Genomic DNA, 15,478 nt, shown 5'->3' on the forward strand with positions numbered 1-15,478 from the left:
GAAACAGAGAGAAGGGAGCAAAAATGGTAGTAGAAAAAATACATTTATGAAAAAATATTCTTGTCACAACTTACATCTCTCACCACAGGAGAAAAATTCTGACTTTCAAGAGGCTGTGTCGCGTCTGATAATATCTGAAAGGAAAATGAGATTTGTAAGAGATAAACGACACTGCAAAGAAGGCCTCTTGGTGTTTGTATCCATATTAAAATATTAATCAAGGGAAAAAAAGAATTTAAGAAACAGTTTTCTGAGGATCACTAAGTATAAGTGATTGGTAATAGAAGTCTTCTACAAGCAATCAACTCTGCCCACAAGACTATGGTGTTTCAGCACAAGTCCCAATTTTAAAACTAAAATTGGATTATAATCATCTTTGCTTGCTGTGAACACAAAAAAGCTTATCCTTTCCAACCAGTTAAATGTATCATATTAAGCATGTTGTCAAATATCTTTACAAGCTTTATAGCTATAGTCCTCCCTTCAAGGGCCTCTACTCCATTCCAAAAGTTCAAACTGTTCTATTAGGAGTAGAGAATGAGGTTTTCCACTCAGCAAGCCCACCAACCCTGCAGTAAGGGGTCTCCCTCAGATCAGTATCAGTATTAGTAGTTATATGTATAGGTACATCAGCATTTCAAAGGTGGTAGCAAAAGTGACTTGACTGAGTAGACCTAGAAAGTCATTCACACCCTCTTCACATTATCTTGCAAAATTGAGTCAGAGACAACAAAAAAAGTAAGATGTCTCATATTAACATTTCAGCAACCCTCTATTCCTCCTCTTTTCTCCCAAGGAACCTAACTCTTGAATATACTGCCAAGAAGTAATGGGTATATAAATTAGTCCCTCTCAAAGAACCCAATTCTTGAATATACTGCCAAGAAGTAATGGCATATAAGTTAGCATTGCTGTTTCTGGTGGACAGGGGAGGGCCAATGAGACAATCTTTCCTCCCTAACTATAGGTTAAGATCTAGCTCACTCACCCAACTAAGAACAAGAAAAATGTTCCTAGAAAGTGCTGGTAACAGAGAATTTATTTACTGTATTAAAATAAATAGAAAATGGTTTTCATGTATCTAAAATACATGGTAATTTGAAAAAGGTCAGTTCTCCAAAGGACTGAAACCTAGATTTAAATTATTTCATCCTAACTGAATTTAGGTGAATTTCTCCTAACCTTTATCCTTGTCTATCCCACTGCCCAAAACAAAAAATATATTATCTGGAGGAAAATCACACAACATCCAGAGCCTCGAGTCATCTCTAAAATTTTGAATACGCAATGTCTAGCATTCAACCAAAAATAAATAAACATATTGAAAGGTAAGAATTTACTGAAAACCATAAAAAACAAGGAAAAAAACAGGGAACATAAATAGAACCAAGAAGTGTAATGGAATTAACAAAAATGATTCTAAATTGTGATTAATATGTTCAAAAAATAAAAGGACAATATAGATAACTTTTTTAAAAATGTAAAACTTTAAAATTAATGAATATAAATTTTTGATAAATGAAAAATAACATGTTTCAAGCCTTGGAAGACAGATGAACATCCAAATATATGAAGCTCAACAATCTCCAAACAGAGTTAACCCAAAGAGGTCCCTTTATAATTACTGTCAAAAACCAAAGACAAATGATATTAAAAGCAGCAAGATAAAAATATCATGTTACATATAAGGGAATCTCCATTAGACTATCAGCAGATTTCTCAGTAGAAATCCTGCAGGCCAGGAGAGAATGGGATGATATATTCAAAGTGCTGATGCACAGAAAACTGCCAGCCAAAAATGCTATACACTGAAGCTGTCCTTCAGAAAAAAAGAAGAAATAAAGTCTTTCCCAGACAAGCAAAAGTTTAGGGAATTCTTCACCACTAGAGCTGCTCTGTAAGAAATGCTTATGGGAGATTTTCAAGTAGAAAAAACAACATTACTAACATGAAAACATATAAAATTAAAAAATTCACTGGTAAAGGTAGATACACAATCAAATCCAGAATACCCCAATACTACTATGGCACTCTGCAAAACATAGGTATATATAACTCTAGGATGAAAGTTAAAATTCAAAACAGTCAAAAATAATGATAGCTACAATAAAGTATTAAGAAATATGTAAGCTAAAAAGATGTAAATTGTGACATCAAAAAATATTAACTGGTTGCACCCAACTCGGAAAGGTAAAAAAGAAATGTGAACACACACACACACACACACACACACACACACACTGGTGGGAGGGTAGAAGTCTAGAGTTTTTGTATGCAACTGAATTTGTTATTAGTATAAAATAGTCTATTATAACTATAAGACATTTTATGTAAGCCTTGTGGTAACCACAATGCAAAATACTAAAGCAGATATTCAAATGATAAAGATAAAAGAATATAAATTTAGCACTAAAGGAAATCACTAAATCACAAAGATAAACAGAAGGAGAGGAAAAAAAGAACAAATAAGCTATAAAGCAATCAGAAAACAATTAACAAAATGGCAGTAGTAAGTCCTTGGCATATCAATAATTACTCTGAATGTAAACAGATTAAATTGTTCAATTAAAACACAGAGTGGCTGAATGGGTTAAAAAGACAAAGCTCTACAATAGCAAAGATATGGAACCAATCTAGATTCCCATCAGTGGTGAATTGGATAAAGAAAATGTGGTATATATACACCATGGAATACTATGCAGCCATAAAAAAGAATGAAATTGGCCAGGCACAGTGGCTCACACCTGTAATCCCAGCACTTTGAGAGGCCAAGGTGGGCAGATCACCTGATGTCAGAAGTTCAAGACCAGCCTGGCCAACATGGTGAAATCCTGTCTCTATTAAAAATATAAACATTAGCCAGGCTTGGTGGTGGGCACCTGTAATCCCATCTACTGGGGAAGCTGAGGCAGGAGAATTGCTTGAACCCAGGAGGCGGAGGTTTGTGAAATGAGATGGTGCCACTACACCAGCCTGGGTGACAGAGCAAGACTGCCTCAAAAACAAACAAACAATGAAACTATGTCCTTTGCAGCAATCTGGATGCAGCTGAAGGCCATTATCCTAAGCAAATTAATGTAGGAACAGAAAACCAAATACCACATGTTCTCAGTTATGAGTGGGAGCTAAACACTGAGTACCCATGGACACAAGGAAGGGAACAATAGAAACCAGGGTATACTTGAGGGTGGAGGATGGGAGGAGGGTGAAGACTGAAAAACTACCTATCAGGTACTATGCTCACTACTTTAGTGACGAATTCATTTGTGCTCCAAACCGCAGTGACATGCAATTTACTCATGTAATAAAACTGCACATGTACCCCCTGAACCTAAAATAAAAGTTGCAAGGAGGAAAAAAAAAAAAATAAGCTCTCAGTATATGCTGCCCACAAGAGACACACTTTCACCTTAAGAATGCACATAGGCTTTCATCCCTCAAAGGGGATGAAAGAAGATATTCCATGCAAATAATACCAACAGAGGACAGGGACAATTCTTATTCTAGATAGAAAAAACTTAACACAAAAACTTTCACAAGAGACAAAGAAAGTCATTATTAAAGAGCTCAAGTCATTAAGAAGTCATAGCAATTGTAAATACATGTGCACTCAACATTGGAACACCTAAACATATAAAGCAAATATTAATTAATCAACATGAAGGTAAAAAATAGATACCAAAACAATAATAGTAGGAGACTTCAATACCCCTCTTTCAAAAATGGGAAGATCAACCAGAAAGAAATTAATAAGAAAATACTGGAATTGATCTGTGCTTTAGACAAAATGGACCTAATAGATAAATATAGAACTTTTTATCCAGTAGCACCAGTGTATGCATTCTTCTCTAGTACATATAGAACACTCTCCAGAATAGACCATATGGTAGGCCACAAAATATGTCTTAACAAATTCAAAATAATTGAAATCATATCAAGTATTGTTTCTGATCACAATGGTATGAAGCTAGAAATCAATAACAAGAGAAACTTTGGAAACTACAAACACATGCAAATTAAACAACACACTCCTCATCAATCAAGGAGTCAATAGAGAAACTAAAAGTGAAATTTAAAAATTTCTAGAGACAAATGAAAATGAAAACACAACCTACCAAAACCTATGAGATACAGCAAAAGCAGTACTCAGAAGGAAGTTTATAGCAATTTTGAAATGCCTATTTCAAAAAAGAACAAAGATCTCAGATAACCCAATGTTGTACCTCAAGGACCAAGAAAAACAGGAACAAACTGAACCCAAAATTAATAGACACAAAGAAATAATGATGGTTAGAGAAGATATAAACAAAATAGAGACTTAAAAAAATACAAAAGATCAATGAAACAAAGAGTTTGTTTGAAAAGGTAAACAAAATCAACAAACCCCAAGTCTGCCTAAGGAGAAAAGACTCAAATAAATAAAATTTTAGATGACTGTTGTTGGTGTATTGAAATGCTAGTGATTTTTGTATGTTGATTTTGTATCCTGAAAGTGCTGAAATTGTTTATCAGCTTAATTTTTGGGCTAAGACTATGGGGTTGTCTAGATATAGAATCATGTCATCTGCAAAAAGGGATAATTTGACTTTCTCTCTTCCTATTTGAATGCTTTTTATTTCTTTCTCTTGCCTGATTGCTCTGGCCAGGACTTCCAATACTATGTTGGATACAAGTGGTGAAAGAGGGCATCCTTGTTGCCAGTTTTCAAGGGGAATCAGTGTCATTAAAATGGCCATACTGCCCAAAGCAATTTATAAATTCAATGCTATTCTTATCAAATTACCCATGACATTCTTCATAGAACTAGAAAGAAACTATTTTAAAATTCATATGGAACCAAAAGGAAGCTGAATAGCCAAGGCAATCCTAAGGGAAAAAAATCAGAGCTAGAGGTATCATGCTACCTGACTTCAAACGATATTTCAGGGCTACAGTAACCAAAACAGCATAAGACTGGCACAAAACCAGACAAAAAGACCAATAAAACAGAATAGAGAGCTCAAAAATAAGGCCATACATCTTCAACCATCTGAGCTTCAACAAAACTGACAAAAACAAACAGTGAGGAAAGGACTCCCTGTTTACTAAATGGTGCTGGGATAACTGGCTAGCTATATGCAGAAGATTAAAATTGGATCGCTTCCTTACAGCATATAAAATGGTGTAAATCAACTCAAAGTGGATTAAAGAATGAAATGTAAAACCCAAAATTATAAAAACCCTGGAAGATGATCTAGGCAAAATCATTCTGGACATGGGAACTGGCAAAGATTTCATGATGAAGACACCAAAAACAATTGTAACAAATGGGATCTAATTAAACTAAAGAGCTTTTGCACAGCAAAAGAAACTATCAACAGGGTAAACAATCTACAGAATGGGAGAAAATATTTGCAAACTATGCATCTGACAAAAGTCTAATATCTAGCTTCTATAAAAACTTAAATTTACGCCGGGCGCGGTGGCTCACGCTTGTAATCCCAGCACTTTGGGAGGCCGAGGTGGGCGGATCACGAGGTCAGGAGATTGAGACCACGGTGAAACCCCGTCTCTACTAAAGATACAAAAAATTAGCTGGGCGTGGTGGCAGGCACCTGTAGTCCCAGCTACTCGGAGAGGCTGAGGCAGGAGAATGGCGTGAACCCGGGAGGCGAAGTTTGCAGTGAGCTGAGGTTGCGCCACTGCACTCCAGCCTGGGCGACAGAGCGAGACTCCATCTCAAAAAAGAAAAAAAAACTTACATTTACAAGAAAAAACAAACAACCCCATTAAAAACTGGGCAAAGGACATGAACAGACACTTTTCAAATGAAGACATACATGCAGTCAACAAGCATATGAAAACAAATTCAACATCACTGATCATTAGAGAAATGCAAATCAAAACCACAATGAGATACCATCTCACACTAGTCAGAATGGATATTACTAAAAAGTCAAAACATAACAGATGCTGGTGAGGTTGTGGAGAAAAAGGAATGCTTATACACTGTTGGTGGGAGTAAAAATCAGTTCAACCATTGTGGAAAGCAGTGTGGCAATTCCTCAGAGAGCTAAAAACAGAACTACTCTTCAACCCAGCAATCCCGTTACTGGGTATATACCCAAAGGAATATAAAATGTTCTATCATAAGGACACATACACATGCACATGCTGTTGTAAAGAGTGCTCACTGGATGCTATTGTAAACAGCAGAGACATGGACTCAACCTAAATGCCTATAAATGATAGACTGGATAAAAAACATGTGGTACACCATGGAATACTATGAAGCCATAAAAAAGAATGAGATCATGTCCTTTGCAGGAACATGGATAGAGCTAGAAGCCATTATCCTTAGCAAATTAATGCAGGAACAGAAAACCAAATACTGCATGCTCTCCCTTATAAGCAGGAGCTAAATGATGAGGACATATGGACACACAGAGGGGAACAACACACGTTGGAGCCTTCCTGAGGGTGAAGGGAGACGAGCAGAAAAAATAAATATTGGGTAGTAGGCTTAATACCCTGGTGATGAAATAATCTGTATATCCACCCCTCGTGATACAAGTTTACCTATAGAACAAACCCGCACATGTACCCCTGAACCTACCAGTTTTTTTTAAGTATGTATTAGCTTCTGCAACAATATTGCATAACAAATCACCCACAACTCAAAAAAAAAAAAAAACACACAGATGAAAAAGGAGACATCACAACTGATACCACAGACATACAAAGGATCATAAGACAGCATTATGAACAATGATATGCCAAAAAATTGGAAAACCTAGAAGAAATGAACAAATTCCTGGACACATACAAGCTACCAAGATTGAACCAGAAAAAAAAAAAACAATCTGAATAGGCGAATCAATAACAAGCAGCAAGATTGAATCAGTAATAAAAAGTCTCCCATCAAAGAAAAGCCCAGGACCTGATGGTTTCACTACTGAACTCTACCAAACATTTAAAGAAGATTTAATACCAATTCTTCTCAAACTATTCCAGAATATCAAGGAGGAGGAAATTCTTCCAAGCTAATTTTATAAGGCCAGTGTTAATGTGATACCCAAATCAGACAAAGACGTAACAAAAAAAGTAAACTTCAGGCCAATATCCCTGAAGAACATAGATACAAAAATTTTCAACAAAATATTAGAAAACCAAATTAAACAGCATATTTACAAGAGCATTCACCATAATAAATGGGATTCATTCCAGGGGTGCAAGAATGGTTCAACATATGCAAATTAATAAACATAATTTATCACATTGACAGAATGAAGGACAAAAACCATATGATTATTCCAACAGAAACAGAAAAAAGTATTTGACAAATTCAACATCACCTTATGATAAAAACCTTCATCAAATTCGGCATACAGGGTACATACCTCAACATAATAGAAGCCATATTTGACAGACCCACAGCTAACATCATACTGATCATGGAAAATTGAAAGCTTTTTCTCTAAGATATGGAACAAGAAAAGGATGCTACTATTCAACATAGTACTGGATGTTCTAGTCAGTGTAACTAGGCAAAAAAAAAGAAAACAAAGGCACCCAAATTGGAAAGCAGGAAGTCAAATTGTCCTTGTTTGCAGATGACGAAATCTTATATATAGAAAACTCTAAAGACTCCATCAAAACACTGTTAGAACTGATAAATTTAGTAAAATTGCAGAATGCAAAATCAACATACAAAAATTAGTAGCATTTCTATATGCCAAGAGTGAACAATCTGAAAAAAAAAATCCCGTTTCCAATAGCCACAACAAAAATAAGATGCATAAGAATAAATTTAACCAAGGAAATGAAAGATCTCTATACTAAAAACTGTAAAACATTGATGAAAGACATTGAAGAAAACAAAAACAAATGTAAAGATATTCCCATGTTCATGGACTGGAAGAATTTATATTGTTAAAATGCCTATACTACCCAAAGCAATCTACCAAATCAGGGCAATCCTTACCAAAAAAAAAAAAAAGATAATCTTCCCAGAAATAAAAAAGACAATCCTAAAACTAGTATGAAATCACAAAAGACCCCAAATCGTCACACAATCTTTAGCAAAAAGAATGAAGCTAGAGGCATCACACTACCTGACTTCAAAATATACTACAAGCTATAGTAACCAAAACAGCATGGTACTGGCATAACAGCAGACACATAAACCAATGGAACAGAAAGGCAAGCCCAGAAAGAAATCCATACGTCTATATCCACCAGTTTTGGAGAAAAGTGTCAAGAACAAACATTAAGGGAAGAAGAGTCTCTTCAATAAATGGTGCTGGGAAAATTGGATATCTCATTCAGAAGAATAAAACTAGACCCCCTATTTCTCATCATATAAAAAAATCAACTCAAAATGGATTAAACACTTAAATAGAAGACCTAAAACTATGAAACTACTAGAAGAAAAAAAAAAACATAGGGGAAATGCTTCATGATATTGACCTGGTTAAGAATTGTTTGGATAAGAATTCAAAAGCACAAGCACAAAACCCAAAAACAGACAAATGGAATTACATCAAACTAAAAAGCTTCTGCACAGCAAAACACACAAACAAACAAAAAATCAATTGAGTGAAGAAACAACAGAATGGGAGAAAGTATTTGCAAACTATACGTCTCAGAAGGAAGTAATACCCAGAATATACAAGAAAGTCAAAGAACAAAACAGCAAATAATACAATCAAAAATGGGCTGTACTCAAAGTAAATCTAATGGCTTTAAATGCACGTATTGCTAAAGAGAAACACAGGAAAATAATTACCTAAGCACTTATTGCAAGAAATTATGAAAAGAAAGGTTAACTAAGCTCTCAATAAAGTAAACTAAAGAATATAGTATAGGTAAGATTATAAATTAAGAAAACAGAAAATGATATAAAATAGAGATGATCACCACAGTTGAACTGATTTTTTGAGATGACTAATAAAATTGATCAATGCCAGGTAAAACAATTAAGAAAAAACAGAAGGCATACCCAACCAACATCAGGAAAAAGAGAAATCACTACAGAATCTATTAAAGGGTTAATAAGGTTATTACTACAAAAAAATTATGACAATAAAGTTTACAACTTAGATGAAATATAAATTCCTAGAAAATAAGCATACCAAAATTGACAAAGGAAAATAAAAATCTGAACATTCTTAAGTTTTTAAATAAAATATAATCTATAATTTTAAAACTTACCCTTAAAACTAAAAAAAGAAACAAACAAAAATGCTACCAACCCAAATCGTTTTGCTAATGAATTGTATCAAGTAGAACTAACACTGATTTCATGTAAAATGTTCCTGAGACCAAAAATAAGGAAATACTCTCTAACTTGTTTTAAGTCCAACATAACCTTAATATCCAAACCTGACAAAGACCTTATAATAAAATACAGTTATAGATTAAGCTCTCTAATGAACATAGATATTAATAATCCTAAACAAGATAAATCTATGTACCAACTCAACAAAATAATGTGGAGATACATATATATCTCCACAACCCCAAATGTCTACCAATGGTAAAACAGATTAATAAATTTTGGTATATTCCTTAGCAACCTGAACTTAGTCATAAATAAAAGGTTAACATACAGCCAAGTTGGATTTATCCTAAGAATGTGAAGTTAGTTTGATATTTGAAAACCAATTGACAAAATTCACATATTAACAGAGAAAAGGAAAAAATGATCTTCTCGATGAATACAGAAAATGCATATGATAAATGTACATAATATCCACATCATCCAGGCCATAATCCAGAATTATTCAATCTATGAAAACCAGAAGACTATGACCAATTCTCAAGGGAAAAGACAATCAATAAAGTTCAACTGCAAATGGACCCAGAAAGTTGGAAGTATGAGATAAACATTGTAAAGTGGTTTTTATAACTATGTCCCACGCAATAACGAAAAATACAGTCATAATTAATAAAAAGAAACTGTCTGCAGAGAAAGAGAAAATACCAAAACAAAATTTTTAAAAAAGAACCCAACAGAAATTCTAGAACTGAAAATAGAACATTGGAAATTAAAAATGCACAGAAAAGTCTGATTAGCAGAATAGAGAATATGAAGACATTTTCAGATAAAGGACAACTAAGAGAATCTGTCACCAGCAAACCTGTACTGTAAGAACTGATAAATTAAGTTATTCAGTCTGCAGGGAAATGATGCCAAAGGGAAATGAATGAAGAACATCAAAAATGGTAAACATCTTGGTAAATATATTATTGCAATTTTTACATACATACAGTTTGGCCACTTAAACATTTACCATTATAAAATTTTAGAAGTAGAGAAACTGTTAAGATCATGTATTCACGGCTGGGCGCGGTGGCTCATGCCTGTAATATCAGCACTTTGGGAGGCCAAGGCGGGTGGATCACGAGGTCAAGAGTTCAAGATCAGCCTGGCCAACATGGTGAAACCCCATCTCGACTAAAAACAACAAAAATTAGCCTGGCGTGGTGGCATGACCTGTGGTCCTGGCTACTCAGGAGGCTGAGGCAGGAAGAATCGTTTGAACCCAGGAGGTGGAGGTTGCAGTGAGCCGCGATTGCATCACTGCACTCCAGCCTGGGTGACAGGGCGAGACTCTGTCTCAAAAAAAATAAAATAAAATAAAATAAGATTATGTATTCATTACAACCTCATGTTACAGATGAAATATGAGGCTCAGAAAGGAAGTGAGTGCCCTGCTCAAGGCCATAAAGCAAGTTGATGTCTCCAGCAAAGCCCAGCATTTGTACTCTCCTTTTCCTGCTTCTTTAATCCCTCAGCACCAACTACAGACACATTGCAGATCCAGCACTGACTGCATCAGCAACACATGCTTAAATTCTCTGTATTTGTTTTATAATGTGTAAAATGGATTTAATGATGGTACTCACCTAATATGGTTCTTATGAGTACTTAAAATTAAAATATATTTAGTACTTCGAGCACTTCCTGCACATAGTAGGTCCAATATCATGTCTAACCATGACAGTGCCTGCTGCCTACAGTTTCTCAAGCCTGCTACATCTCCCTGTTGACATATTCCAATAGGAAAAAGAAAGGGTCAAAATGGAACACTATTTGAAAGAAAAGAAGATCACAGACTGGAAATTTCATTTATTCTTGCCCCACTAACTATTATTCTATTTTAGTGTGAGAGCTTATGAGGCAAGATATAGATGAAAAGAGCAAGAGCCATTCTTTATATTGGAATCATTGGCAGAGGCAGACAGTCTGAAATAAAAATAAAGCAGGAAGGCTATGAATGCTTAGGATAAAAACTGAAATAAGAAAAATTTTCTTTGATAAAGAAAATGGAATTTAGATAACATGGTATTTCATTAGCTAATCAATGATCACAGAAGAAAAATACATGACCTCAACATAAGCTGCCACTTAACTATTAGTGACCAGAACCCAATAAAAATGTTCTATATTTCTAATTTTTCAGATCTGGTTATTATGGCACAATAAGAGTGCCCTAGTATGAACTGACATAGATGGCAAAGAATTAAAAATAAAGCACGTTTTATCTCATATGTGGTGAACATTCTTAATAAAAGACCTATAATGGGAAAGAGATGTAATTGTAATTAAGCATGAAGGCAGTGATATCATCATATACCACAAGAGACAAGTAAGCAGATTATGTCAAATAAAATAGTATCAGTATGTATTTCAGGGAAGGGCTGGCATTTCAGTTTACAACAGATTTCTTAGATACAGAAGACCAGAACATTCACAGAATTACCCCATTATTCAATTTAAAGCCACAGAGTTGTTACTGATATTACCAGTCTGCTCACCATTTCTTCAACATAAGGGTAAAGCATGTCTCCAAAGCATTCTGTAGCTTCAATTGGGAGCTGTGCTGGTAAATTGTCAATGGAGCACATCAGGATCCCCGAGCCTTCAACACTAAGAGAAGCAATGTGGTTCATTCAGAAGCACGAAACATTATTTGTAAGTTCTGACTTCTCTAGATGTCTACTCCATTATATTTGCCTCGTTATCATTTGTAATTTGGTATAAAAGTATACGCGAAAATAAACAAAACTTTTCAAACAAAAAGTTTTCCTTTTTTCAGTAACCCGTCTCACATTTAAATATATTTGTGTGTGTCTATGTGTGTGTTCATATGTGCATGTTTTTTTGCCAAATTTTAGTATGTTTGAGTATATCTCTCCAAATTTTCATAACTTCATAAAGATGTGAAATACTGAGCATTTTAGAGTAGTATATCAATGTAACTAAGTGAGGAATATTATCTAACAACTTTAGCAAACTCACCTGTCATGAATAATATGCTGGTCTGCATCATACATGCAAAAGGGACGCTCTATTGTTGTACACTCAGTCATAAACTCTATAGACCCTCCTGTGTCAGCTGAAATGTCACATATTGCCACAAGTCTGAAAATAACATCAATACTTAGATGAGAGGATGAAATTCTGAAGTCTCCAACAAGACTAATAAAAAGGAGTTTGGAACAATTTTCAATGTGGATCCCAAATATTTTCCAGGCTTTTGGGGTCTTTTTCCTGGAGCTCATTCTTCAGGACTCTGCACTGTTTTGTGATACAGAGAATCTTCAAAGTATGAATTTTAGTCTCCAAAAAAAAAAAAAAAAGAAAGAAAAGAAAAAAGGAAACAAAAGCAGAAAATTGCTTTCCTAGAGAAATCATTAACAGACTAAAGTTAACATAGTTATCTCTAAATAACTCAGAAAGGTTCAATTATGCTACCTCCACCCTGCTTAGTACTGTATAGTTTTACATGTGGTTACACAGAAATCTCTAGAATTATGAACAAAAGTCTCAGTCCGGCATTCAAAAAGTTGACTACAATTTTTCTGCCCAATCTCCAATTACCACTTGCATACATGAACCAATGTAGAGCTAGACTGACACATTCAGCACCCTAAATATGCTTTGGTAGCTCCATATTTATTTATTTATTTATTTTTATTTTATTTTATTATTTTATTTTTTTTATCATACTTTAGGGTTTTAGGGTACATGTGCACATTGTGCAGGTTTGTTACATATGTATCCATGTGCCATGTTGATTTCCTGCACCCATTAACTCGTCATTTAGCATTAGGTGTATCTCCTAATGCTGTCCCTCCCCCCTCCCCCCATCCCACAACAGTCCCCGGAGTGTGATGTTCCCCTTCCTGTGTCCATGAGTTCTCATTGTTCAATTCCCACCTATGAGTGAGAACATGTGGTGTTTGGTTTTTTGTCCTTGCGATAGTTTACTGAGAATGATGTTTTCCAGTTTCATCCATGTCCCTACAAGGGACGCGAACTCATCATTTTTTTATGGCTGCATAGTATTCCATGGTGTATATGTGCCACATTTTCTTAATCCAGTCTATCGTTGTTGGACATTTGGGTTGGTTCCAACTCTTTGCTATTCTAGGCATGTAACTGGCATCAAGTAAATGCCAAGGGAATGCTAGGAGCAACAACATCACCGGGGTTTAGAAGAAAGCAGAAGCATTGGGCGCAGCAAATCTTAAAGGGAGGAATGAGGAGAACAAGAATTCCAAGTGAAAGGATTGGTGCTTAACAAATATGGAGCTACCCAATGCTTCTGCTTTCTTCTAAACCCCGGTGATGTTGTTGCTCCTAGCATTCCCTTGGCATTTACTTGATGCCAGTTACATGCCTAGAAAAGCAAACATATCTTTTACTCTTCCACAAATATTTATTAATTAGTTAATTCAATATTTAATAATTATTTCAATGCCTATTATATATCAGGCAACGTACTAGGTGCTTGTGGCCAAGAGAAACAGACCCCCTATCCTTAAGGAGATTAAGTTCTAGGAAGAGGGAGAAAAATCATAAACAAGAGAAAATAAATGAGGAATTTCAAAACAAAAAACAGAGTAACAGACTAGAGATAGAGATGAGAATGGAGAAACAAGAGAAGACTTCTCTGAGGAAATAGTTTCAGAGCTGCATGGGGCATCACAGAAGACAAAAGAAGAATGTTTCAAGAAGTAGAGGTGGGCTGGGCATGGTAGCTCATGCCTATAATCCCAATACCTTGGGAGGCCAAGGCAGGAGGTCTGCTTGGGGTCCAGAGATTTAGACCAGCCTGGGAAACATAACAAGACCCCATCTCTAAAGATAAATACATACAATAACATTTAAAAAAAAAAAAAAAAGAAGAAGGAGGGATGGTTAACAGTGTTGAGTACTGCCAAGAGGTCAAGAAAGATAAGGCAGAGAAGTAGTCATTAGAAATCAAGTCCTGTGATATGTGATATTTGATCCTCTAATAATGGAAGCAGCTGGTCAAAACTACTATCGTTGCTGAAGTAGAATCCTTACTTGTGTGGTAATGCAGGGCAGCCTTCCACACCAGCAGCTGAGAACTTGCCTGGAGCCAGGAGACTCTGAGCATCTTGGCGGGTTAGGAGGCGAGGAGTGTTTTGTTCCCAGTAGATTCCATTAATTAAGCAAGTTGTATAGGGTGCAATCTGTAATGCAAGTTCCAGGTTCAAGAAAATAGAAAATAGCCTATTTTAATACAGTATACTGAAAGAGAGCTATCAGTAAATTCTATGAGAAATAATTAAATGTAACTTCTAATTGATTTTCTTATTGTCCATGTCAGTGTCCATCTTTTGAGGCAAAGATAATAAATAGCCACCCAGATTTCAGTGTAGAATTACCCCATGACAGAGAAATATATGACTATAAATACATTAATATGTTCATTCTATAATGTATTGCATGCCAAAGAAAAATGAAAGGACAAAAACAAAACAAACAAACAAAAAACAGTGGACCTAAAATTATATTTCCAGCTCTAATACCAGTAGGGTATGACCTAAATCATGCTACCTCAACTTCCCTGGGCTCTATTTTTCTTACTTGCCAGATGGGGATAATACACACCCCATTCCTCAAAGGAATGCTGTGAAGATTAAATCGGATAACATCTGTAAGCTCTATGGAGCAATGTGCTACATACATGCATACGTGGCAACTAGGTCAGTATCAGTTTTAGGATGCATCCAATCACCAATACTTCTGTGACTGGGGAAATGAGAAGGAATAAAGATTTCTTAGATTCAAAATTTTTCAGTTTGAAACTATGTTCATAATTTTTCTTCTTCAAACATCTCAAGCTGAAGGTAAGTGTTCCTTTCCCTAACATGCCCTGCATGATATAAGGGCTAAACTTCATACCAGAATCTGAAAATGCTATGTTGGTCAAACATATTTAAAATTATTTAAAGCATTCTTTTTTACAATAAATGCATGCATTTTTTGTTTTATCTATTTTTTGGTTTGTTAGTTTATCTGGGGGAAGATTGTTGCATGGCCAATGACTATAGAAGACACAAATGCATTTTATTTGTTTTAAGATATAGCCAGTGTGTCACATCGAAGGATTTGATTTGTAAGTATAATGGCTTTTTCATACAGTGGGGATGGTCTGCACTTATATAGGCACACTAT

At 35.2% G+C, this 15,478-nt stretch overlaps 1 protein-coding gene across 4 annotated transcripts in view; it reads right to left on the reverse strand.

Moving 5' to 3' along the window:
• The window catches only part of AASS (aminoadipate-semialdehyde synthase), a 71,776-nt gene that overhangs the window by 27,812 nt on the left and 28,486 nt on the right, over positions 1-15,478 (reverse strand). For 3 of the 4 annotated variants that reach the window (XM_055283815.2, XM_055283816.2, XM_063642173.1), the window contains 4 exons: positions 14,342-14,490; positions 12,287-12,409; positions 11,791-11,914; positions 75-134 (listed from right to left, as the gene is read on the reverse strand). In XM_055283815.2, the coding sequence (XP_055139790.1) occupies positions 75-134; positions 11,791-11,914; positions 12,287-12,409; positions 14,342-14,490 (456 nt within the window). The remainder of the gene's footprint in view (positions 1-74; positions 135-11,790; positions 11,915-12,286; positions 12,410-14,341; positions 14,491-15,478) is intronic. The other variant, XM_063642174.1, reaches the window with a different exon arrangement.

Source organism: Symphalangus syndactylus, chromosome 6 (assembly GCF_028878055.3).
Source record: "Symphalangus syndactylus isolate Jambi chromosome 6, NHGRI_mSymSyn1-v2.1_pri, whole genome shotgun sequence".
In the NCBI taxonomy this organism is placed as follows: Eukaryota; Metazoa; Chordata; class Mammalia; order Primates; family Hylobatidae; genus Symphalangus; species Symphalangus syndactylus.